The 27,692-nt window shown below is 37.2% G+C and overlaps 1 protein-coding gene and 1 long non-coding RNA gene across 3 annotated transcripts in view; one reads left to right on the top strand and one right to left on the bottom strand.

Annotated features, from left to right (window-relative positions):
- Mtrex (Mtr4 exosome RNA helicase) overlaps positions 1-27,692 on the top strand; it is an 87,667-nt gene that overhangs the window by 37,600 nt on the left and 22,375 nt on the right. Inside the window, exons 17-21 of the mRNA XM_008840387.3 lie at positions 6,970-7,142; positions 7,651-7,719; positions 16,250-16,378; positions 23,893-24,003; positions 26,568-26,756. Of these exons, the coding sequence (XP_008838609.1) occupies positions 6,970-7,142; positions 7,651-7,719; positions 16,250-16,378; positions 23,893-24,003; positions 26,568-26,756 (671 nt within the window). The remainder of the gene's footprint in view (positions 1-6,969; positions 7,143-7,650; positions 7,720-16,249; positions 16,379-23,892; positions 24,004-26,567; positions 26,757-27,692) is intronic.
- Positions 7,726-10,000, bottom strand: LOC115071592. 2 transcript variants are annotated; one of them, XR_003850690.1, is made up of 3 exons: positions 9,748-10,000; positions 8,859-8,950; positions 7,726-7,976 (listed from the first exon to the last, which is right to left on the bottom strand). It is a non-coding gene; the product is annotated as an uncharacterized LOC115071592 (long non-coding RNA). The 2 variants fall into 2 exon arrangements; XR_003850691.1 differs by having other exon boundaries at positions 7,726-7,932.

The following is a 27,692-nucleotide window of genomic DNA, read 5'->3' as shown; positions in this document are numbered from 1 at the left end:
TTTTTATTTTTTATGTGTATGCATGTATTGCCTGCATGTAGGTAAGTGCACCCATGTTGTGCAATGCCCAAGGAGGTCGGAAGAGGCTGTGGGGTCCCCTGGGACTGGAGTTACAGACAGTTGTTAAGCTGCCATGTGGGTGCTGGGATTTGAACCCGGGTCTTCTGCAAAAACAACCAGTGTTCTTGACCACTGAGCCATCTCTCCAGCCCCCAGAATATCTAATTCTTAATATATGCAGAGACATCTACACAACCACAGTTAAACACTTTATAGTTCTTCCATTTTGTTTCTTAACATAAAACCAGATAGGCAGTTTTATACTAATTGTGGTACTTACAATTATTATCATTTATTGACTATTTACCCTATACCTAACCTTATGTTAAATGCTTTACATTTACAAGCTCATTCATTCTGACTTTAAAATAAATGCACCATGATTTATTTAATAATAAAGGGAAATTAGAGATTTTTTCCTATCACTAATGTATAGGACACTCCCACTCAGTTTTAATGTAGCCAAGATTAAATGAAGAGTTATGTGCCTGCCTTAGATTAAAAAGTTAGAAAATGTACACAAGTTATACTTACCTGGCAGGGGAGACACCATGATCAGAAAATGTACACAAGTTAAATTTATTCTGTCTCCTTACAAACAAGCACATGTACACGTGTTCTTAGGTATTCACCAGCACCTGGTTGACAAAGCATAACTGTTTCTTCTATCCTTAAGTATTTCTGGTCTTAGTTTTAAAAAGATTCTTCAGTATAGAACTGGAAGGAGCTTTGACATCATTTTACAGATTTTTCTATGTAGAGGGGGCTACAGAAATTTTTTTTTTTATAAGTATGTGTGTATTGTCTGCATGTAGGTAAGTGTCATGCAGTGCCCGCAGAGGACAGAAGAGGCTGTTGGATCCCCTGGAATTGGAATTATGGACAGTTGTTAGCTGCCATGTGGGTGCTTTAATTTTTTAAATTTATTTTTAGTTACATCTATTTAGAGCTTGTGTGTCTGTGCATTGGACCAGCAAGGAGCAGGGTTATGCCTGTGCCATGGCACACAGGTAGAAGTCAGAGGACGACTTGAGGGAGTCAGTTTTCTCCTTTTACCAGATAAGTCCTGTGGATTGAACGCAGCGTATCTATCAGGATTGGAGGCAAGCACCTTTACCCACTGAGCCATCTAGTTGGTTTTAAGACTCACTTGAATTTTCAGAAGTAAAGTTGTTAATTTTTAAAACACACCTTCAAAAACTGGTGGCAAGTGTATACTTTCAGATCAGTCTACATTTCATTAATTTTCTGAGGCTACATAATTTGTGCTGTGATGAAACATTGACCAAACCAAGGGCTTATTTTATCGTACAGCTTAAAATCCATCATTAAGAGAAACCAAGGCAGGAACTGAAGCAGAGAACTGCCTAATGGCTTGCTTCCCCTAGGTTGCTCGGCTACTTGCACAGACCAGACACCTGCCCAGGCAAGGTGCACAACCCACAGGGAACTGGATGCTTCTACATCAATTAGCAATCAGAAAATGCCCATAGACATGTCCACAGGCCAGTCTGTTGGAGGCATTATCTCAACTAAGGTTTGCTCTTCCCAGATGACTCTAGTTTTTGTTAAGTTGAAAAACCAAAATAAGTGGTTTTAGCAAAGAGATAGGAAAAAGTATGATTCTAGTTCAGGGAATTTTAATTTATTTTAAAGGAGTCTCTCTTGTTGTCAAGAACTATATAATATTGATTTAGGTCAGGATTTAAGTATACTTTGAATTTTGAATTTGGTCTTGAATGAGGGATGTATTAAAATCAGTAGGAAATTCATTAATTTTTGCCTCATTATAGAAATTTCGCATGTTTTCACTGTATCAGTTTAAAGATTACAGTAGTTTTAAAGAATTAAACATTAAGAGGACTGGAGAGATGGCTCATCAGTTTAAGAGCACTTACTGCTTTACCAGAGGATTCAAATTCAGTTCTCAGCACCCACATGGCAGCTAACACATGTCCTTAACTCCAGTTCCAGGAGATCCAGAGCCCTCTTCTGGCCTCCATGGGCACCAGGCACACACATGTATGCAGGCAAAACACTTAAGTAAAATATTTTCTTTAAAAAATTAAGGATTTGGGGCTGGAGAGATGGCTTAGTGGTTAAGAGCACAAACTGCTCTTGCAGAGGACCTGGGTTCGATTCCCAGCACCTACATGGCAGCTACAAATGGTCCTTGACTCTAGTTCCAGGGGAATCCGATGCCCTCTTCTGACCTCCGTGACATTGCATGACATAGGTGCACTCACATACAAGCAGGCAATACACTCATACACATAAAATAACAATAATAAATATATATTTTTTAATTAAATAATTACTTCTAGGCATTTAGCACTAGGCCTTGCATAAGATATCTGTACTTACACATAACCAGCATTTAGACTGGTGTGAAAACTCAAGTAGAAGCAAAGTTATGTACTGATATACTTGCCTCTGCCTGTCTCCTTCCTGTCTTCCTCCTTTTTCCTGGCCTTCCTTCCCTCTCCCTCTCTACTTTTCTCCTTTATATATTGTGACAAGCCACTCTTTAAACTTATGTTACTCTTTTGCAGTTATATAGAAAATATTTCATGTACAGTAGAAGATGGAGGGAAAACTAAAACCCTATGATGTAGCTGGATTCAGATTGTTCATTCTTTAAAAATTTTGTGTGAATGTGCATGTGGGGTGTGAGTGTGCATGTGGAGGCCAGATTGGTGTTAGAAATCAGAATTCTATCACTCTTCACTGCAGTTTATTTATTTATTTTATGTGTATGAGTGTTTTGCCTGCAGGTATGTAAGTGCATCCATGTTATGCAGTGCCTGCGGATGTCAGAAGGAGGCATCAGTCCCTGGAAAGGAAGTTTTAGATGGTTAACATCTATGTAGGTGTTGGGAACTGAGTCCAGGTTCTCTGGAAGAACAGCTAGTGCTCTTAACTGCTGAGCCACCTCTGTAGCCCCCTTCTCTACAGTTTTTAAGTAAAGCTCACTGAATCCCAGCAAGCCTCTTTTCTCTAAAGGAAGAACTTGGATGCAAACTAAGAGTGTATAGCTGTGTTTTTACATACTAATTCTTAAAATACTGGGGTTCTTCATGGCAGTACCCATAAGATCCTCTACTTTGCAGTGAAACTAGCTTCTTAGACTGAAGTTCCTTTTTTTCCCCCATTATCTGATAAGAGATGCAGTAACCCTGCAACCTCATCACATTGTCACTTTGCTCAGTTTCATTTATTCATTCTTAGCTGTAGCAAAAATTTTAAGTGAAATAGTTCAGAAATTGATGTTTTTCACTGCACACTGTTTTGAGTGGCATAGTGAAATCATGTATCATCTCTTCTCATTTTTCCATCTTGGGATCTGCATCACCCTGTGTCTTACCCGTGCTGGACATGCAGCATAGCCATTAGTCTCTTAAATTGTCAGGTTGATTGTCACAGTATCACAGTGTTTATATTCAAGGAGCCCTTAGTTTACTTATGACCCCAAAGCCTAGCAGTAGTGGATATTTGGGTATGCCAAAGAGAAGCTAGGAAGTGTTTCCTTTTAAGGATCATTTTACAACATGAAGAACAGTGTGAGTCCAGGTGTGGTGGTACAGGCCCATAATTCTGACAATCTGGAGTTTGAGTTAGAATGATTCCAAGTTTGGGGCAACTTGAGAGAGGTAGTACAAATTTTTTTTTTTTTTTTTGAAAAGGCTAGGGCTGGGGAGTTGGGTCATTGGATAAAGTACTTTGAAGCAAGCACACAGGAGGACTTGAGTTCAGGTCCCCTGCATGTACCTAAAAAGCCAAGCATGGCAACGGATGTGTGTCTATAATTCCAGTGCTAAGAGGCAGAGATGGGAGGATACTGGGGGCTCACTGGCCCACCAGTCTAGCTGAAACAAGGAAGCTCCAGGTTCACTAAGAGACCCTTGGTCAAAAAAAGGTGGAGAAGCAATTGAGAAGGCCTTACAATGTCAAACTCAGCCCTTGTATATGATTTTAATGACTTCAGTTTCTCTAGTATTCTTCTGTAGATTTATTTTTACTTTTCGTGTGTATTGTTTGTGCACATGTATGGAAGGGTGTGCTTGCCTACGGATGTACATGTTGTGGCCAGTGGTTGACTTGTCTTCCTCTGTTGACCTTTAGCTTTTTGGGGGGGAGGGTGTATGTGTTTATGCAGGTGCGCGTATGTAGCGATCAAAGGGGGTGTCAGGTATCCTCTTTATGCTTCACCTCATTCCCTTGAGACAGGGTCTCTCATTGAACCTGGACCATGCTTTTCTGGTGTGGCTGGTATCCAGCAAGGCCCAGTGATCTTGTTTCCACCTCCCATATCACTAGCCTATTTATGTGGGTGCTGGAGAACCAAACTCAGGTCCTTATGCTTGTGTAGCAAGCACCTGTCCACTAATAGTCACCTCGCCCTTCACCTCATTTTTGCTTTTGTTTCCCCTGACTACATTTATTTACTTACCTTGCGGGTGGGGCCCACGCATGTCCTGGCACATGTGTGGAGGTCAGAAGGCAACTTATGAGAGTCAGTTCTCACCTTCCACCATATGGGTCCCAGGAAGTTGAACTCCGGTGCATCAAACTTAACAGCAGGCCTCTCTGCCCACTGAGCCACCTAACTGGCCCTACCTTACCCTTTTAGTCAGGATCTCTCACTGAACCTGGAACTTACTTTTTGCGCTAAATTGCCTAGCCATTGAGCCTCTAGGATTCATCTGTCCCCACTGCAGCAGTACCGGGGTTACAGAAGTACCAGCCATGGGTGCTGGGGATCTGAACTCAAGTCTTCATGCTCACATAGCAAGCACTTTGCCCACTGAGACATCACCCCAGCCAGGATGTTGTGTTATACTCAGAGAATACAAAAGACCAGCAGTCACAGGGAGCAGTCTGTACAAATGTTGAAGATAGTAAAATTACTAATAATACATCAAAATACTCTTCCTGTTATGCTGGTAGCTAGGAACACTCTATCTTGTTCAGTTAATCTCGGGAAAGATTTGTGAGCTATGTATGCTGTTATCTTTTTTTTTTTTTTTTTTTCTAATGTTAAAAATTTGATGTACTTGGCTGGCAAGAGGGCTCAGCAGTTAACAAGCACTGACTGCTCTTGGGAGAACCCAGGATTCCATGGTTCTCACATGGCAGCTAACAACCGTCCATAACTCCATTTCCAATGGTTTTGATCACCTCTTCTGGCCTGTAGATGTTGCTTGCATATGGCACATTTACATACTTGCAGATAGAACACTCATACACACAAAATAAAGATGGATAGATAGATGATGGATGGATGGATGGATGGATGGATGATAGAGATAGACGATGATAGATAGATAGATAGATAGATAGATAGATAGATAGATAGATAGATAAAAGTTAATCTGAAGCACTCAGGTTAAATAGAGAAGTTCATTATAAATCCAAAGACTAGGATAGAATACAGAAATAATTTTGTGTATCTGTTATCTGTTGACTTTTCAACAGAATAAGTATAGAACATAGTTCAGGCCTTCCCTCAAACTGTGAACAAAAATGAACTCAAAGTTGAAGTTCTAAATAGAAGAATTGAAACTAGAAAACTCAGAAGGCATAGACATAGCCATTATAATCCTGAATTTGACAATGATTTCTTGGTTATAACACCAGAAGTATGAACAAATACATATATGAAACACTGGATTTCAACATATTAAAAAGTTGTTCTTGAAGTTATCAAATGAGTATAAACGAGAGAAACTATTTACATGCCATCTATCTAATAAAGATCTAGTATCCAGAATATATAATGAACTCATAGGACTCAACAAAAAGACAGTTGAATTTAAAAATGGACAAATGGGCTAGGGGTGTGACTCAGTGATTAAGTGGTCTAGCATGTGCAAGGACTTAGGGTTGTTCATTCTGTAAAAATATAAGTAAATACATAAATGTCAATCCCTATGAGTGACCTAAAACTTATACTAAGATGTTCAGCATCTTTCATTATAAGAGAAATGCAACTCGAGGATCTCTGTGAGTTCAAGGCCAGTCTGGTCTACATGGTGAGTTCCAGACCAGCCCCACTACAGGTAGACCCTGTCTCAAAAAGACCAAAAAAATAAAAAAGATAATAATCAAGAGAAATGCAATTCAAAATCGTTCCACACCGGGGATGGTGGCACATGCCTTTAATCAACCACTCAGGAGGCAGGCAGATCTCTGAGACTGAGGCCAGCATGGTCTACCTAGTGAGTTCTATACCAGGGAAACCCTATCTGAAGACAACAACAAAAACGCAACTGGAATGAGTACATTTTACAAAAGGTAAACAACAAAATGGTGTAGTCACTATGCACATAGTTTGACAGTTCCTTAGGTTTAATGTAGAATTACCATATGACCTAGCTAATCCATTCCTAGTTGTGTAACAAAAAGAATTGAAAATGTGTTTAGGCAAACAGCACCATGGACAATAGCCAAAGAGCAGAAGTGATACAAATGTCCATCAATTTTAAGTATTTAAATGATAGTATATTGATACTAAGTTCTAGATTTGTGAGCATATTAAATATCACTAATGGTAAATTTTCTGTTATGTGAATTTTACCATAACAAAAATAAGTTCACAATGGGTTGGAAACGTGATGGAATGATTTAGAAAGGGAGGTCAGCACGAAAAGTGTAGAATAGGGAGACAGATTAACACAGAGGGTTATTGCTATAAGAAGAGACAGAAAAAGTGAACCTTAGTGCAGAGGAAGTAAACTAGACTCAATACCATATCATCATCTCTGAAGACTCTTCCTCTATATAATCCTTGCCTTCTAGAATAATCTATATGAACTGATTTTCTTCTGTGGAATCATAATAGGAAAGTGTAGATGTCTTAGGTATAATTTATTTAAGATTTTTTCACAGCATAATGTGTTTTATTTACAGAGGTAAAAAACTCAGAAGAACAGTACAATAAAATAGTAATTCCCAATGAAGAAAGTGTGGTCATCTATTACAAGATTAGACAGCAGCTTGCTAAGCTGGGTAAAGAAATTGAAGAATATATTCATAAACCAAAATACTGCTTACCATTTCTACAGCCAGGGCGTTTGGTAAAGGTATGTCATTATTTTTACATAAAATTTTTGAATATTACCATAGCTTAAAACATATTAGGTAAGACCCTGTTATTTACCTTGGAAAAACAATTCCTGCTACAATATGTGGTCTGTATCATCTCTCTTACCTGCTTCACATTGCCCTAATTTGGACTGCTTTTTGGTTAACACTTCTTTAAATTTTTTAAATTTGAAATGCTTTCTAAAAATAGGGCAGTTTTAGTCTCAGATTCATTAGATATAAAAGACAAAATATTCTCAGAACAAGTATAGAGTCCTGCTTAGCATTTGTTTGCCAATTGCCAGATTCTTCTTATTGCAGGTCTAGGGACCTAAGAAATCTGGTGTTGATTTTTTTTTTTTACCCTTGCTATAGGATTAGTATCTTGTAATCTTTTAAAAACATTAGTAAAGTTAAAAATCTTTATTAGCCTAAAATATAGGTTTAGAAGACTATAATTGCATTTTGGATATAAATGTTATTTTTGCTTATTTGCTTTATTTTCAGGTGAAAAATGAAGGAGATGATTTTGGCTGGGGAGTAGTAGTGAATTTCTCAAAAAAGTCAAACGTTAAGGTAAACTGTTACCCTTGAAGTGATATAGGCACCTCCCACCAACTTTTAATTTCATTAGTTTCCATTTCTTCTCTGAGTTCATTAAGTTTAGATTCATCTACTTCTTTTTCTTTGTCCTCTTCCTCCTTCTCTTCTTCCTCTCCTTCCTCCTTCCTCTTTCTCTTTTCTCTCTTCTTCCTCCACTTCCTCTTCCTCTTCTTTGATAGTTTTGCTCTTTAAATGGAACATTATTAAAAAATAGCTTCTGACACTGTAAACTAGAATTTGGATTTAGATATAGGGTAGAAATATGAAGAAAAGAAATTACAGGAACGGGTCAATTATTTTTTTATTTTAGTTCTGTTGAAATGGAGGCAGTAATAAAGTTGATTTTGACTACTATTAATTTGAGTAATTTGGAATTATTACTATGTGACATCTTATATGATCTTATTAATGTATTAGAATGGTAACTGTTCTTGAAATTAATTCAGCCATTGTACCTTTTTTTCCCCACTTATAGTAGGTACTACTTGTTAGGCTAGTAAGGGATCTTAAGCCAAGATGTTTTGTTTCTCCATGCCTGTGTTTCTTATCTTTAAAATGTAGAGTTTGTATTTAAGATGATTCATGTCTTGGGGCTGGAGAGATGGCTCTGCGGTTAAGAACACTGACTGTTCTTGCAGAAGACCCGGGTTCAAATCCCAGCACCCACATGACAGCTAACAACTGTCCGTAACTCCAGTTCCAGGGGATCCAACAGTCTCTTCTGTCCTCTGCTGGCATTTCATGACATGGGTGCACTTACCTACATGCAGGCAGTACACGCATACACATAAAATAAAAATAATAAAACACTTAAATTAAAAATTAAGATGATTCATGACTTTAGTGTCTTTAACTTCTTTTTTCCAGCTAAGTATAGATGTAGTTAAGAATTAAGCTTTAAAATTAAGTTAGCCTTGAAATACATAAGGTATTGAGATATTGATGTTTGTTGTAGGAAAACAGTTAAGATTATAGGTTTAAAATAGATATTTTGGTTCATGATTTGTCATTCCACTGAGGAACTTCTCTTATGTAGTCCCACCCCCTTTCAGTAAATTCTCTTCATTAATAATTATTAATTTATAAGACTATTTTTGAGGTATTATACTTACTATTGCATTTGATTCTCATTTATAACATTTTCTTTGATCGTACGTGCAAAATCCTTGTGTTCACTTGTTTGGTAGGTAGTAATAAGCAGATACTGAAAATATAAAGCAGAATTAGTGAATACCTTATAGTTGTGTATAAATACATAGTATTCTTAAGCTTTCTACAAAAAGTACATTCATTGTAGAGTGGGTAAAGCACCTGCTACATAAATGTGAAAACCCAAGTTATAGTAACCTGAGTAAAAGCCAGGTGGGTGTGACAGCCCACCCGTAATCCCAGCCTCAGGAGACAGAGAAAGGGGATTCTCTGTAGCAAACTGGCTAGCCAGAGTAGCCAGATTGGCAAGCTCTGGGTTCAGAAGGAAACCTTCCCTTAGTATGTAAGGTGAAGAGCAATGGACAAAGACATGCAGTGTCAACCTCTGGCCTCCATATGTAGTCCCACATATATATGCAAAAAATAAATCAATTTAACTAAATAATAAAATTTTAATAAAAGTATAGAAGAATTGATGATATACATTGGTAGAAAAGCATGGGCGTGGTGGCACACGCCTTTAATCCCAGCACTTGGGAGGCAGAGGCAGGTGGATCTTTGTGAGTTCGAGGCCAGCTGGGGCTACAAAAAGACCCTGTCTCAAAAAAAAAAAAAAAAAGAAAAGAAAAGGAAAAGCTGTGGTATACAGCAATACAGCAGTCTCAGAACAGTTTAGGTAAAGGTTAATGATGACTTTGAAAGTAATGGAAATAATTGTGGGAAGTGAAAGATTTAGGTCTTGAATATAGGAGCTAAATCTAAATGTTAGAAAACAATAGCTATTGTAGAAGGTAGTTCATTGGTTGAAGGTTTGCTTGGTTTGATTTTTGTTTGGCTAGTTAGGTTTTTTACCTCAGATTTTTGGAGGTGGAGCTTAGCACGGTCAGTAGTTCCTCTGATGAAAGTGTTGGAGTGCTGTTAGGAAGAAAGAATACAATACCATCAATAGGTCTTTTAAGTATACTTGTATTCTTGTTTGGGTAAGATTGGGAAGGAAAGGTCCAGGAATAGGAAACCAAGTAACTAGAAATGACAGCATTTCCAGAAACTCATGGGGTACCTTTGTCAAAACTCTAGATCTATTAACATGTCAGTTCATTCTTGATTTATAAGATTGGTAATTCTGTTCCACTTATCTCTGTTTGTCCTCATGCCAGGACCCTACTAAGTCTCAAAGGATATAGAAATCTGAATTCCTGGGTTGTTATTTTTCTTTCTTTTTTTCTTTTCTTGCTTTTTTCTGCCTTTTTGAAACAGGGTCTCCCTGTAGCTGCAGCTAGCATGGACCTCACTGAGATCTATCCGCCTCTACCTCCCCAGTGCTGGGATTAAAGGCGTGCCACCACATCCCCATTGGGGGGGGGGTAGTATTTTTGTTTTACAGAATTCTTTCCTCTGTTCTTGCTCTCATTCCCTATGAATTTTTAAATCTGCATCTCCATTTCTATAAAATTAGCTGGAATTCTGATAAGTATTGTTTTGGATCTGTAGTCAGTATGGTTTGTTCATTGCAAATACACAGTTAATTTTTGTAAATTATCTAATATCCTGTAAGCTTGGTGGATTGGATTTTTGTATTTGTTTCAATAGGATTTTCTGAATATTAAAATTGTGTTGTCCTCAAATAAAAATAGGTCGTTTCAAATCTGGATTCCTTTTATGTTTTCTTGACAAATTATCATTAGAACTTCTAGTACGATGTTAATAAGTAAAGGATGTCCTTTTCTTGATGTTAGGGGAGATGCTGGCTTTCGCTGGTGTTTTTTGTTTGATTTTTAAAATTTATTTATTTTCAGCTTTGTGCATGTTGAGTGTTGGGCAGAGGTAGATGTCGGATCCCCTGGAGCTGGAGCCAGTATGCTGACTGCAGCCAATATAGCTGAATCAGTAAGATCCAGGTGCCGTGAGACACCCTGTCTCAAAAAAAAGTTGGAGAAGCAGTTGAGGAAGATACCCCAGCATTGCTCTCTGGCCTTTATACATATGCACACATACACACACTTTGTTTCGTTGCTTTGTTTCGTTTTGTCTTTTTGAGACAAAGTCTTGACTGTCCAGCCCTGGCTGGCTTTATAACCCTGTATGTAGACCAGGCTGGCCTTGAATTCACCTGCCTCCTGAGTGTGGGAATTAAAGGTGTGCAGCACCATACCCGGCTAGCACATACAGTTTTAAAACAACTGACCTATTCTCCTTTTTGCATTTATCCCACTTGGAGTTCAGTGAGTTTTCTGGATACAAAAATTAAAATTTATATTTTCAGTAAGTTTGGGTATTTTCAGTCATTATTTTGAAATTTTTCTTTTCGTTTTTTTCCAGTCTTTCTGGAACTCCTTATTGAGCATATATTATTAGGCTTCTTGGCTTCCACATTGCTCTAGAGTCAGCTCATTTTTCTTCATTATTATTTCTTTTTAGCCTTTGGGTTGAATCATCTCTTACCCGTCTTCAAGTTTGTGAGTGCATTCTTCTGCCAGCTGGGCCATTCTAGTGATTTTATACTTTTAAACTTTAATTTCTTTTTAATTCTTTTTTATAACTTCTCTTTATATATTTATTTGACGTCACTTCGTTATACTAGCTCCTCTTTCCTTTTATTATGGTTCCTTTATTCAGTTCTTTGAACATGCAGTGACATATCCATTTAATTTAAAGTTTGGTTACTCTTAAGGGGAACTGATGTTATCTACTTTCTTACTGGTGTATAGAGCACAGATGATACTTTACTTTCCTGGGGTTTTTGTTTGTTTCTTAGGTTTTTTGGTTTTTGACTTTCCTTGGTTTTTTGTTTGTTTTTATTTTTTTGCATGTCTTGTTTTTTATTGGAAATTGAGCATTTTAGATAATATAGAAATTATGAGTATTCTCTCCCTTCCAGAGTGTTGTTATTTGCTCCTTTGTTGAGTGGCTGGCTAGATTGAGTGAAAGCTCTTCTGTCCAACATCCCTTCACTCTACCATCATTCAGCCCATAATCACTCAGTAACCTGGGATGATTGTGGTTTTGGCAAGGGTTTCTGGTTATCTTTTCCTGGACATACCTAGTAGTTAAGCTCCACTAGCTGGAGAGCTTCTCCCAGCAGTCTTTGCAAAACCCAGGTTCTATCCTAAAAGCTAGCTGGTCAATAATGTAGCCTATCTCCAGGAGACCTCTAGATCTACAAATTATCTTAGCGCCTCCACCATTATTAAGATTTCCATTGTGCTTGAATTTCTACAACCCATGTTGCAAATGGGATCAGTTCCCTTGGGAAGATACTGTATTTCTGTGTTTTAAGATCTGCTTCTGCAAGGCAGATTCTCTGAGCTAACTTCTAAAGGTGATGAGGACAATGGTTGCTTTTCCCTAAGAACTCCTGTTTCAAGGAACTCAGGGATAAATGGAGGGCAGGAGTTAGTGTCAAATCTCAGCTTCTCTGTCCTAACATGGAATCCAGCACTTTATAAGCCTTTAGGGAGGGCTATTGGGTCCTTACTTTGTGCAGCCCCTTGCCCAAGATAGAACCTCTGGCCAGCCAATGGGGCTGGGCAAAGAGAACACCTATAATTCAGTCTCACTGTCTCAGCGCTTAATAAGGTAACGAGGAAGGTGATAAATTCTGAAACCTGCCCCTGAAAAGCTAGCCCTTCTGAGGGCTGCAGACAGAGGGAGCCCTCTTAAGTTTTGAGCATCACATTCACATTCACCAAGTTTCTGTCTTGGTGAGCTGGAAAGAAGGAAGGAGGGAGTTTTGGTGCAGATATCACAAATATTTGCTGTTCTTAATGAATTTAGTAGATTTTCATGACTGTTTATTCATTTGATATAGTCCCTTAGAACCATTTCCATACAATTTAATGGTTGGGTTGTTTTTGGTTTTCTCTTGTTCTGCCACACTACCATGCCAGTACTTTAGTAAATCTAAGATCTTACTTTTTTTAAAATTTGTGTTTTATTTTTATTTTATGTGTATGTGTTATGCTTGCATCTGTATAAGTGCACCCATGTTGTACAGTGCCTGAGAAGGACAGAAGAGGGTGTTGGATCCCCAGGAACTGGAGTTACAGACAGTTGTTAGCCACCATGTGGGTGCTGGGATTTGAACCTGGGTCTTCTACAAGAACAGCCAGTGCTCTTAACTGCTGAGCCATCTCTCTAGTCCTGAGATCTTACATTTTTAATAGAGAAAAATTATAACTAATATGATTGTATTTTTATACAAAGTAGACAGCTTTAAAAACATTACCTGCCTCTGTTGGTCTTTAGCCCATATATAAACGTAGACTAGTGTGGAGCATACTCCGATTTTTGTTTTACTTGATAAACCAATTTTTCCACTAAACTACATGTAGTCATCTGTTAACTAAAACTATGAAATACATTTTTATTAATTTTGAGCTCTAGGTCAGAATGCTGAGCCAAAGATGATTATGGCCAATTGATTTTTCCAGAAACAAAGAAAGAATACTTTGAGAAAGAAAATAGTTTGATTTTTTTTTTTTTATGTGCGTGTATTACTTGCATGTAGCTACCTACACCCGTGTCATGCAGTGCCCGCAGAGGACAGAAGAGGCTGTCAGATCCCCTGGAACTGGAGTTATAGACAGTTGTTAGCTGCCATGTGGATGCTGGGATTCGAACCTGGGTCTTCTGCAAGAACAGTCAGTGTTCTTAACCACTGAGCCATCTCTCCAGCCCCCTAGTTTGAATTATTTTAATGAAATTAAATTCTAATTTTCAGTATTTATTTCATGTGTTTTACATTTGGAATTTTAGAATAATCAAAATTTTGTTTAAATTTAGTCTTAACTTACAGAAAAAAATAGCCACATTTTAAGGGGAGTGAAGAAGTTAAGGAAATTCCTTTGTGTGATTAAGAAGTAAAATTAGAGTCAGTAAAATGCTTGCTGTAAAAGGTTGAAGACCTGAGTTCAGTTCCCAAAACTCAAGTAAACAAAGCTGTGCATGATGGTGTAAGCTTGTAATGGCAGCCCTGGGCAGGCAGAGACAGGCACAGGGATATCCCTCAGTTTTGCTGACCATCCAGTCTAGCCTATTTGTCATACTCCAGACTGTCTCAAGAGACACTGTGAAAGAACTGTCTCAAAAAACAACAACAACAAAAAATGTGAACAGCTTCTTAGGAATGACACCCAGAGTTGACCTCCGACCTCTGCACACCTGCACACACAAAAATATGCACCCACACAATAACACAACAAAGAAATTGAGATGTGAACAAAACTTCAACAAATCCAATAAAATAATCCAGTTAAATAATTCATTGAAAAGCTAAATAGAACACTTAGTAACTTATTTTCTGTTATGTTAAAGATAATGTTGATCCGTTTTTACAGTGCAAAAATAATTTAGATGAAAAATTTTATGATCTTAAGAAATATTTTAATAGCAAATTTTCATTTAATGTTATAACAAGATATTTCCTTGGGTTTTAAAAAATTATTTTTATTTATGTGTATGAGTATTTTGCCAGTATTTATGTACCTGTACCACATGCATGCAATTCCCATGGAGACCAGAAGAGAGCATTGGATGTTTGCACATGTGTCTTTAATTTCTATGTATCTGATTATTACTAGTCAAATACTGTTATTTTAAATGGTTTAGTAGCACTACAAAGACATATGAATAATTTATGTTTGATTAATTTGTAGATAGAGAATATTAAATTTACCCAAATCTACACAATTGAAACTTAACTCTTCCATAGAATAATCCAGAGTTTGAGATTATCGAATAGATACAGAATTGCTTTATGTCTTTTTTTATTTTTTCACATTATTCATTTTTGTGTACGTGTATGTTTGTTTGTAGATATAGATATGCCACAGCGCATATATGGAGGTCAGTTCTCTCCTTCCACTGTGGGTGCTGAGGATGGAACTCAGGTTTTCAGACCTGCACAACAAGCACCTTACCCACTGAGCCAACTTCCTGGCCTTTCTTTTATGTTTTAACAGGTTATTTTTGCCTGAATATCTTACATCGTTTCACACTTTGGAATTTATTCATTCTTCAGATTGTAGAATGTATCCTACTCAGGTTTTGATTGTTTTCTACTGAGTCCCCATATAATTGTTGACTCCTTAGGAAGAGTTAACAGTTGGTCATAACTATTTGTTTAAGTCATTGATTGTAACATTCACTCAGTAATGTCTAGGCTGTATATATACCTAATCCTTGTAGTTAGAGGATACCCAAATCAAAAAACCTGTCCTCCTTTGCTGTGTCTAAACTAAAATGAATGTTTTAGAACTTCTTTTAATTGGGAAAATTATTCTGAGAAAAATCCAATTTTCCTTTTTGATTAGAGAACGAAACTTATACTTTCTTTTGGGAACATTGACCTCAAAAGCCTTAAAGTAATAGTTATCATGTTTATCATTTGTACTTGAAAATATGTATTACTTTTGTTTAAAAAAATTGATAGTTTTTTTTCAGATTGTTACAGATAGGAATTCATTACTGTAATTGGCAGATTATCATTTTTGATGTTCTGGGTAGAGGCCAGGCAGTCAGGTCTTTGTTCCTCCCAATAAAGAACTTTCCTTTTATCAATTTTATATAAAAGAAATCATTGAAATATTTTATCAAAAGTGAGGAGAAATTCTTCGCTGAAAAAGATTGACCATAGAAGATGTAATTAAACTGGGCATGGTGGTTCACACCTATACTCTGAGCACTTGGAAGACAAGAGAATTGTCTGCAGTTAAAGACCAGCAGTGGTTGGTTGCATAGTCAGTTCAAGGCTAGCCTTGGCTATGTGGCAAGACCTTGTCTCAAAAATAGCATAAAACAAAACCAAACAATAAAAATATGATTGGTTCTTGCCAGGCGTGGTGGCACATGCCTTTAATCCCAGCACTCAGGAGGCAGAGGCAGGCGGATCTCTGTGAGTTCGAGGCCAGCCTGGTCTCTATAGTGAATCCAGGACAGCTGGGGCTACAGGGAGACCCTGTCTCAAAAAGACCAATATATATATATATATATATGTGAATGATTGGTTCTGAAAAGTTTGAGGTGGTTTTATTAGAGAATATAAAAGACATAAAATGACTGTCATATGATATGAAGTCATATTATGGAACTGCTGAAATACTGAGCGTTAAGATGATCTACTCCATCTATTTTGCATGTTATTTAATTAGAGAGGTAGACTTATGACTAGTATGACTAGTGGGACATGTTGAAGGATACAGAAAAACAGTCTTCCTTTTACAAAATAAACATTTACTACACAGCATGTGCAATCATAATACTCAATTTCTAGGAAATAAGCCCTGTACATATGTAAATTAAAATTTGTGGGCCAGTTTTTAAGAATTAATGGACTTCATTCATCCTGTTTTTCTAGCCTAATTCTGGTGAACTGGATCCTTTATATGTGGTAGAAGTGCTCCTGCGCTGTAGCAAGGAAAGCTTAAAGAATTCGGCCACCGAGGCCGCAAAACCAGCGAAGCCTGATGAGAAAGGAGAGATGCAGGTTTGCACTTACTCTTTTCATCCATAGGTTTCAGATCTTTGTTTACTATTATCATTTGTTATCATTGTTAATGTGATTATAATGAACTTACTGTCATCATTTCTAAGTTAGAGATTTCAAGGTATTTTAACATTATTAAAACCATGTAAACTATCAGTGGGGTAAGTTTTTTTTTTTTAATGTCTCTTTCATTTATTTTAATGTATTCATGGGAAGAAACAGATAGAAGAGCTATAGATAATTACATTAGATAGTGGATAGTGATAAGCAATTAATAGATAATGGACAAATGGAGGTCTTTGAGGGAAAGAATGAGCAAAACCACAGAATTAACTCCATTTGGTATCTGCATAAAAATTTCAAACTGCTGTGCAAAGTAGAAACCTAGACATAATGAGGCAGACTTCCTGCGTTAAGGAATCAGAATCAAGAGTCAGAGAAACAGGAGGCAGGAGAGTTTGTAAAGACAAAGAGCCAAGGTAGCTGTAATAAGAGACAGTTCTAGAAAACTTCTGTGTTTCCTGTGAGCCCAGTTGAATATCTCAGTTCATGGATGGTTTTTCTTTTACTAAATTATGACCAGGTAAATAATGACAAAGAGAAAAGCTAAAGAGTATTTAATAATTAAATTTCACACAAAACTAGATTTTAGCAGAACTATTAAGGTTTTTCATTATCATTTGTGACTGAAATGATGTTACAGTTTATGTTTATCCATGTTGTTTACTTAATTCCCGTGGGAATTGTGATTGGCATGTGACAGTGAAAAATTATTTCTTAAAGGCATTTAATTTGTGCCTGCTTTTAATTAAAGGTAAAACATTTGAAAAAAAATAACAAAAGAGAGAAAATGAAAAAGTAATGTAAAGAACATTTGTCTTGCCACATGAAATACTCATTTATGTTTGTGTACGATTTTGTTGTTCTTGTTTTCTCCTAGTACTGGGGCTCAACCCCAAGGTCTTGTGCATGTTCCATGCTAGACAGGCCTCTACCTATGAGCTACAACCCCTACATTAACTTGAATGTCTTCTATTTTTATATTGATATAAGTAAAGTAATTACTGATAGAGTCTTATTGCAGAGATTCCAAACAGATGTATGAGATTTGGCATGTTGTAGAATTGTCTTTGTTTAAAACATTGCTTTGGCGTGGTGGTGCTCACCTTTGGTCCCAGCACTCAAGCAGATGCAGGTGTACCTCTGTGAGTTCAAGGCCAGTGTGGTCTACAAAGTGAGTTCTAGACTAGATGTGCCTACAGGAAGAAGATCTGGTCTCCAAAAGACCAAAATAATAATAATAAAATAATAATACTACTTTTAAGTATATGGCATATTGGCTAGGTCTTTTAGGAAGTTTGTTACAGTAAGTAACAAACTTGGTTTGTTTGTTGGTTTCCAGAAAGTAAAATCTATCGCTACTTCTTTGGATCAGAAAATCATTACTGGCTGTGGAGTTGTCAGTATTTAAAGAAAATTTAATATTAAACGTTCTGACTACTACTACCTTTTGATCTCTGTTCTTCAGTGTTCTACTTTATTCTCTAGAATTTCACCATGAAAAGAAGCTTTTATCCTTTCCCTTCTATTTATTTTACCTGTTAACTATCTAACTATATAAAAGAGGCTAAAATTCCTAGTTTGGCACATACTCACTATACCCAAAGGACTCTAGAAGCTGCCATGCTCAAAATAGCAGGTGTGTGACATTCATCTCAGGAATCTTGCTTTCTCATGGCAGATGCTGGTAATAGATTAGGGCTCTCTTTCACACTAAAAGTAGAACTCATTTACAAGAAAATAATCTAGGCTGCCATAGTGACGTTTTAGGTGAAGTCTATTTTCTTTTTGTCTAGGCCCTAGTTTTTGGTTTTAGTTTGTTGTAGTTTTGGTTTTGTTGTTTGTTTGTTTTGGTTTTGGGTCTTCCTGTAACCCCAACTTGCCTGGAGCTCTTTATGTAGTCCAGGCTGGCCTGTATCTCACAGAGATCCACCTGCCTCTGTCTCCAGAGTGCTGGGATTAAAGGTGTGCACTTCCACACCCAGCCTAGGCCCTAGTTTCATTAAGGCTACCTCTTTTACTTGATACCAGATGCTTTGTGGACCTGCATTCAATTCAATAAAAAGCATTTTCAGGGAAGCCTTCACTGGACCTTGTGCTCCTAACAGCACTTTTAGAGTTCCGTTTATTTCAGTTTATAGTGCACTGGCATGAAGGCCAGTGGAAGTGCAAATACTGAGGTGGGAACAGAAAGACTGTAAACACTGAAGGCTGTAGTTTAGGCTGGATTTAATTACCTTCCCTAAAAGAAGGGGTATCCTCACTAACAAATATGAGGGAAAAGTCAAATTTGCCATTTGTAATAGAGCCCATCCATAATTAGTGACATAGTCAAGATCAGTGTACTAAGTAAGTAATTCTAGGTTGCTTATTGTTTAACAGCCTAGTGTGCTAGATAATTTAGGTCTCATTGTTTAACAAATCAGTGTACTAGGTAATGAATTCTAGGTTACTTATTGCTTGACACTTCCCCAGAGTCAGTGAAAACAGTTTAAAGTATATTGTGTGTATATGTGGTATATGTGTGTATTTGTGTGTTGGGGTATGTATGTATGGAGTCAAGGGGTTGGCATTGGTGTCTTTCTCAGTCACTCTGTGACATTGAGATAGTCTTTCACTGAGCCTGAAGTTCAAATTCAGCTATACTGACTGGCCAGCAAGTCCCAAGAATCTCTTTGTCTCTGCCTCCCCGGTACTGGGATTAGAGTCACATGCTGTCACACCTGCTTTTTATTTACATGGGTACTAGGGATCAAACTCAGGTTCATGCTTGGCACAGCAGACACTTCACTGACTGAGCCACCTCCCAGGTCTGAAATCTGGACATTTTAAATAATGCAATGTAATAAAAAACCTGGAAGTCAGATTTTCCCTACTCCCTTGGAATTTACATTTGTTTCTACTTCATGTAGTTGTTTGTTTATAACTTCTCTGAACTAATTCTGTTCTTGTTTCTTTGTTTTAATTTCATGGTCATTGAAAGTCTCGCTTGGTTAGTTTAATAATTAAGTCATAAATGTGCAGAGATTTACTCAGCTGCCCACCACCATTAAATTCTCTTGTCTTTGATTATGGCCTTATCACTGAGCCAGGCAGTAACTTGTCTTGCTTCCTGTATGTTCAGTCTCTTGATCAAATTGAGATGAGAGCTTGGCAACTTTTCAGGTTTTTCTTGAGCGTGCACATAACCCGTACATTCTTGTAGCTTTCTAACCCAGAAGCAACTGTGAACATTTCAAATCCCCCCCATGTTGTATTTCCTAGCTTTTATTTTTTGTGTTTTGATTAGTGTGCTGGATAGTTTTCGTGTCAACTTGACACACCTGGGTTGAGGGAGCCTCAATCTGGGAATTGCTTCTATTGGACTGGCCTGTGGCCATGTCTGAAGTGCATCTTCTTGATGAGTGATGTGGGAGGGCCTAGCCCACTGTGGGTGGTGCCACCCTTGGGCAGGTGGGCCTGTGTTGCATAAGAAAGCAGGCTGAGCAGGGGCCAAGGGAGCAAGCCTGTAAGCAGCGTTCCTCCATGGCCTGTGCTCCAGCTCCTGCCTCCAGGTTCCTGCCCTGAGTTCCTACCTTGGGCTCCCTGATGAACTGCGACCTGGGAGTTGTAAGCTGAATAAACCCTTTCCTCCCCAAGTTGGCAGTGGTCAGAGTATTTTGTCACAGCAATGAAGAAACAAACTAGGACAATTAGCCTTTTGTTTGTCCCAACTACTATCATCTGCCTTCTCAGACAGCCTTGTCTGAGATGTTAAACAGTTGCCTTCATTGTTTTGGACAGATGCCCACATGGAAAAGACAGGTTGTTAGCACAAGCTCTGAAAAGGTCACATAGAGACAGCCTGTGGATATGGTCATCCAGAGAACAACCAGATAAGTGAAATAACAGTGGTCGTGGGGCTTTGAAGTAGTTCCAGTCCTATTCTGTCTGAGTGGCTGCCAGACTGATTTTCACTGCAGTTGTATTCTCTTGGTTTTCAAACTACTAAGGAATCAGAAAGTGGAGAAGAGAGTAAAAGTTAACATGCCACAGAGCTTATTCCTACAGCCAGCCCTTTCCTTTGAGTAAATTCCCTTTTAAGCTTTTGGATAATTTCTAGAATTCTGGAGTTGATTTTGCTGGTACTTACCAAGATGATTTTTGCTCTATCTTAATAATATGCCCTTGAATAAATTTAAAGAAAACATTTAGCATATAATTAAAGTATTACATTTAGTCAGGGCTTAGAAGATTAAAGTACAAATACAATTTTTTTTTCTAGTTCTAAAATTTAATCAGTAGCTCAGAGTTATTTAACTGTGATTTGATAAAACTAAGTTGGTTAAAAAAAAGAAAACATGCCAGACCTTGTGGCACAAATCTATAGTCTTGGTGACTAGAGAGGCTATGGCAAGAAGAGCACATACTCAGGACCTGCCCAGCTGAGAGTGAATTCATAACAGGCCTGGGTAATATGGTAAGGCCCTGCCTCAAAGTAAACAAAAGAAAAATGGATTGGAGCTATAACTCAATGATAAGAGTGGTTGCTTCGCATTTGTGAGGTCTGGACTTCAATCCCTAATACTACTGAAGCCCCCCAAAAAGTTTTGAGTCAAAAATTTTAAAAACACCCAATACCTTTGCTAATAGTCTATATTTGAAGAAAATATATTGCTTGAAGTTTATTTAGAATGTATCAACCTAAAACTTGACGTATATTGTCTACACTATCATTTGCTTATGTGGGGGGAAATTGATTCATGGCAGCCATGAAAAGATCCATAATGTGTAAAACAAAACTACTTCTCATTATTGGTATTCTAGCAGATTGTTGATAAGTACTCACATAATTATTTAGATTTATATAGATTAGTGGTTGCATAATGAGAAACCTGAATTATAAATCACTTTGGAAATAGAGAGTTAGAAAGTTGAATAAATTGCCATATGTAACTTGTTTTGGGGGTCTTGGAGGGAATTTTTGTTATTGTTGTTTGTTTTGTTTTTTGTCTTTTTGAGGCAGGGTCTCCTTGTAGCCCCAAATAGCCTGGAGCTCTCACAGAGATCCTCTTGCCTCAGCCTTCTGAGTGCTGGGACTAGAGGCGTGTTCTACCATACCAGGCTTAAATGTTATAATTTTAAATCCTGTTGAGTTTAGAGGTCTATGTATTCATATGATAACTATTCATTTGACTTATAAACATTTAACCTCATTTAGAAAAACTTTCTGTTTTTTTAAGATACGTTTTTATTTTTAGTTATATGTATGTGTGTCTGTGTTGAGTATGTGTATCAGTGCAATTGCCCACAGAGGCCAGAAGAGGGCATTGTATTCCCTGGAGCTGGAGTTGCGGGTAGGTCTGTGCTTCCTGATGTGGATCCTCTGCAGGAGTAGTACTCTGAGATATCGCTCCAGCCAGCACCAATGTTTCTAACTTTGGGAAATCTTCAGATCCCCTTTCTCTGAATTTAAGGACACCTAAATGGAGTTGCTTTTCCTGTCATTAATGTGAGAGTAGTTGACTTAATTGTTGGATAAGAGTGTATTACAGGAATAAGCCTTAGAAATTTATCCATTTCTCTCTCCCGAACCAGATCTTTAGTTTTTATTGTGTATTGAAGGAAATTCTTTCATACCTATGCCTGTTGACTTTATCTGCATGCACACAAAGCATATTCTTGCTTTCTATAACCAAAAGACATATTTTTAATTTTCCTACCATTTTAAAGAAGTACATATACTTCAATACAGAAAAAGTGTACATTTGTTCCTCTCTTGGCTGCATGGTACATTATTGATCATTTTAGCTAGACAGTGCATCTAGAATTTGTATAAATCACATCTTGTGATTGAGAACCCATGGCAGCTCACAGAATGTCATCTTGAAAATTTGAATTAAACATCTTAGAAATACAGTTGCTAGGGGATATGGGGGATATATATATATATTCACATAAAAATTAAAACAGTACTGAAAGAGAAAGGTAGTATACAGGTAGGATAATCATATTAGAAACATCACTGCTGTTGGGGGGGGATGGAGAGATGGCTCATTGGTTAAGAACACTGACTGTTCTTGCAGAAGACCCGGGTTCAAATCCCAGCACCCACATGGTGGTTAACAACTGTCCGTAACTCCAGTTCCAGGGGATCAGATGGCCTCTTCTGTCCTCCACGTGCATTGCACGACATGGGTGCACTTACCTACATTCAGGCAATACACTCATACACATAAAATAAAAATGATAAATAAAACATTTTTTTTTAAAAGAAAAGAAACATCACTGTTGGGCAATTACCAAAATAGTAATTGATCCAGGCAAAAGTTGTTCATGTTGCTAAAATTAGTAGTTGAGAATTTGATAAGAAATAGAGTATTTACAAATTCTTGAATCTAATTCTAAAGGGAAAAATAGTTACTTTATCATAGAAAACCCTAACAAGACATCACCTTGAAACATAAAACTTAATATCATCAGTATTAAACAATGGACTGTAAAGACCATGATTTCTGGGGACTAGATAGCTACCTCAACAGTAAAGAGCACTGGGTGCTCTTATAGAGGACCCAGGTTCAGTTCCTAGCACCCACATGGCAGCTGACAACCATCTAGAGCTCCAATTCCACAAAATCTGATGTTCTGGGCACCACAGGCATTGCACACACATGTTGTGCTTATATGCATGCAGGTAAAACACTCATACACATAAAATATAATTAATTTTTTAAAATAGCATTATTTCTACCAAAAATGCACATTTTTCTGATTTAACAAACCCATATAACAAGTTATTCTACAAAACTAAGGTCCTAAAAACTATCAGGACCTTAAGAGACACAGAAAAATGAAAAAAGTGTTTTAGATTAAAATAAGGACTAGAATAAGGGCACAGTCTCTAGCACCTATAACCCCAGCACTTAGGAAACTAAGGCAGAAGGAGTACTATAACTTTGAGACCACTCTGCTATAGAGTAAGACTGTGTCTCAAAAAATGATAAAATAAGAGAACAAGGAAATGGCCATAGGTAGGTCAGTGCATAGTCATAGTTTAGATTCATGGAATAGTTGTGGAGGAAACAGGGATGATAAAGATACAGATTTTGAGTAAAGTAGATAAAATCTGAATGTGAACTGTAATTAAATGACATCATGCCAGCAATAGATTTCTCCTTTTAATGCTTGCAGTGGAGACAAGGAGAGGAAAGAATACATGATAAAGCAATTTTAAAAAGTGTAAATAGTGAATCTTAAAATTATCTGGGAGCCCTGTATCTTATTTATTATCAAAGTTTTCTGTAAATTTGAAAGTATATGAAAATGCTAATGCTGTAAGAGAGAGATGATTATTTATGCCTTATGCCTCTGACAAACCATAAATGCAACTACCTTTGATGAATACAAGTTTAGAAGATGACAAGAATTTGAAAGTGTGTAATTTTAATTGTAGTATTATGTAATTTTTTTTGTAGGTTGTCCCAGTTTTGGTGCATCTCCTGTCTGCTATCAGTACTGTTAGGCTTTACATTCCAAAAGATCTTCGGCCATTGGACAACAGACAGAGTGTTTTAAAATCAATACAGGTTTGTATGCTAGTTTTTTTTTTTAACTTAATATATAAATTTTATATGACTATAAATGGGATTTATCTAGAGATAATTGAAGTGCTTTTAAATATATTTCAGAAAAACTGTAAATACATATAATGCAGTTTCTTCATAAAGTAGTCACACACAGAGCTCTATGTGGCGATTTGTCCTCTGTATTCATCAACAAAGTACATTACTAGAGGTGGAGCCAAAACTATACCATTAATCTTGGTTTTATGATAAACATGATTTATGTTCTTCGTTATGGAGTAATGTTATTTTCACTGGGAGAAATATAACTTTTTAGAGAATTAATTTTTCTTCTAGAAATAAATGAAAAGTTAGTGAAAATGAGTTGTAACATTTACTTTACAATGAAGGTTCTATACTAGAATTGGGGAAAACAATGATAAATAAATGGGTTGCTTTCGTTGTAGTGCAAGAATTTTGAAGATGGGGCCCATAGGCTTCCTAAAGTGGATGATTCGCTTGAGAATTTTATAAACTCTTTATGGAGATGTAGATAGTGTTCTGAGAAAGTAATCCTTCAACATAAAACTGTCCTTAACTAGTCTCTTAGTAAAAACAAATATTGGAGGTTAAATAAAAGTATCATGTTCCCGTGAAATTCTTTCTGAAGCTTCAAAATAATACCGTAATTATAACAGAAATACACATTGGTCATTAAGTTAGGGTAAATAATGTTACCATCTGAAAAAAACCTGATCGCTTTGTTCTTTAGAAATGTGCCAGCTTTTATTTCGTTGTTTAAATTAGTTGGAATGAATTTTCTGTTGACTCAGTTTGTCGGCTATCAGGCTGCTTGCTTGTCTTACTTGCTGAGGCAAGTACCCCAAAATGCCTCAGCTTGAACCTTAACTTTAGCAGTGCTTAACTTAGGCTCACTTGGGCCCTATGTAAACAAGGTTAAACTGTTGTTTCCCTTGGTCTTTCGTAGACATTTCTGTCAGTCACCACACTTGAAGAAACAGGAAGAACTGCAAATGAGCCTGCTAAAAGTTGTGTGACTTGGTACTGGCACTAACTCCCCTTTGAATAGACAAACCTGTTGGGGAACTGCAATGTGTACAGAACAGTTTCTTGAAACAGCTTGCTTTATTAGCTTGTAACAGCAACATTCTAATAATTGTTCACCCATTGGATTCTTTGGTTTTTACTCTTACTGTGCTCCCCCACTAACCGCTTTTATTCTTTCTTTTTTCTGAGATGATTTCTCAGTATGTTGTCCAGTCTGGTCTCACACTCCTAAGGTTCAAGTGATCTTCATGTATAGGTTTCCTAAGTAGCTAGGACTACAGGTACAACCGTCACACTCAGCAAATAATTATGCTTATATACTGTTTTGTTTTTATAGGGCTTAGGGTAGAACTTAGGGCCCAGTGCATGCTAACTTATCAAATTCTATCTGTCCTTTAAGATCTCCAAAACTGAAATTCTCCTAGGGGAATACCAGCCTATAGTGAGCTATCACTTCTTTGAATTCATGCTTTTATAATGTAATCATGTAAGAAAGAAGTTAGCAATCAGAATCAAAAAAAGTCTAATTTCCAGAGGCTAGAGAGATGGTTCAACAGTTAAGAGCACTGGCTGCTCTTGCAGAGGACCTAGGTTCAGTTTCTCAGCACCCACATGGTGGCTAACAACCATCTATAACTCCAGTTCCAGAGGATTCAGTGCCCCTCTTCTGGCCTCCATGGGTCTGCACAACACTAGCACATGCAGGCAATACACTCAAGCACATAAAATAAAAACAAATCAAAAAATTTTTTAAAAATTGATTTGGGAGCTGGAGAGATGATGACTCAGTGGCTAAGAGCTCTAGCTGCTCTTGTCAAGGACCTGGGTTCAATTCCCAGCACCCACATGGTGGCTGACAACTGTCCATAACTCCAGTTCCAGTTCCAGGGGAGTCCGACACCTTCTGACCTTTGTGGGCATTGCATGACATGGGTGCACTTACATGCAGGCAATACACTCATACATATAAAAATAATAAAAAGAAAATATGAAAAGAAAATCGATTTCCAGCTTAGTGGTACCCTGGCTAGAAATACCTTCTCCCCACCCCAAAAAAAGAAAAAGCTCATCTGAAAATTGAATTTTGTACATAAGAGATGTGGAATACAGGGCTACTTATGATGGTAAGATGTTACAATAACCCTAATACACAGTAATGATTTTATTAGTAAATCATGCCACACCCAGAACTTTTGGATTTACTATGCAATGATAGATTTATTAGTGAATGATTTTATATCCCTTTGACAGTAAATCATAGTGTAGCAATTGAAAAGGAGTTTTCAAGCTGAGTGTATGTGTGGGGGTGTGTGGGGGGGTGTAATATATGTCTATAATTCTAGAACTCATGCTGGGAAATTGCTCCAGTGTAAATAGAAAAAAATATATGTAGGGGCCTTTTTATGTCCATGGGCATAGGAAAAAAATACCAAAACAGCATTAAAAGGAAATAGTGATTTAGTTTAATCTTACTAATTTCATATAAAAGAAAAAAATGATTTTTGCATATTTTGTTTCAGGAAGTTCAGAAGCGTTTTCCTGATGGTATTCCCTTATTAGATCCTATTGATGATATGGGCATTCAGGATCAAGGGCTGAAAAAAGTCATTCAGAAAGTAGAGGCTTTTGAGCATCGAATGTATTCGCATCCACTTCACAATGATCCAAATTTGGAAACTGTATATACACTTTGTGAAAAAAAGGCACAGGTAAAACAAAAACAGTTTTTATAGTAGAAATCTATATATTTCATTAAATGTGTTTTTCAATCTTGACCTATTTTTGAAACAAATGTCTATCTAGCTATCCTTTGAATAACAGCCAGCTTTGTGGCCTCTTAACCCTTCCTAGCCAGTCAAGATAGGCACAAAAACCTTGAACAGCAGCATACAAGAGGGATCAAAAATAGTTCACATATAGAAATATTTTTATTAGCCACATTAAGAAAAATAAATAATGGAACTAACAATAATTTTATTTCACTCAGTGTATCTATAATGTAATTTCAACATAGTTATATTCAAAATATAAAGGTTACTGAAAAAAAATAATTTAAAATACTGGGCTTCTCCTATTTAGCTTTAGCTATCAACTTGACATAGCCCCAAGTCTCAGGATTTCCTCAATCCAGTTGGCCTATAAACATGTCTGTGGTGCATTTTCTTGATTATCGATTGATGTGGGAGGGCCCAGCCCACTGAAGGTGGTGCCACCCCTCTGCAGTTGGTCCTGGGTTGTATAAGAAAGCAAGCTGAGCTTGGGCCAGAGGAGCAAGCCAGTAAGCAGAGTTTCTCCATGGCTCTTGCTTCAGCTCCTGCCCTGACTTCCATCAGTGATGAACTGTGATCTGGAAGTGTATGCCAATAACCCCTTCCCTCCCCAACTTGCTTTTGGTAATAGTGTTTATCACAATGGAAAGCAAACTGAAACAGGGTTCATTAAGCTGTAGATCTTTAATTCTTGTAGTATTCCGTACAGTGTTTTGTTCTGCTCATGTGGGCATCCTCAGTCAAATCCTAAAATACCTTTTATTTTTCTGACAGACCTGATAAGTCATGCTAGTTTACACATAGCTCTCTAACATAGAAAACAATTCTTTCCATAATGCAACATGACAGTTCATTAGTTCATAGCAGTAGATTAAA

Source organism: Nannospalax galili, unplaced genomic scaffold (genome assembly GCF_000622305.1).
Source record: "Nannospalax galili isolate Female #2095 unplaced genomic scaffold, S.galili_v1.0 scaffold339, whole genome shotgun sequence".
Taxonomy (NCBI): Eukaryota; Metazoa; Chordata; class Mammalia; order Rodentia; family Spalacidae; genus Nannospalax; species Nannospalax galili.
This window is presented reverse-complemented; position numbering and strand designations above follow the sequence as displayed.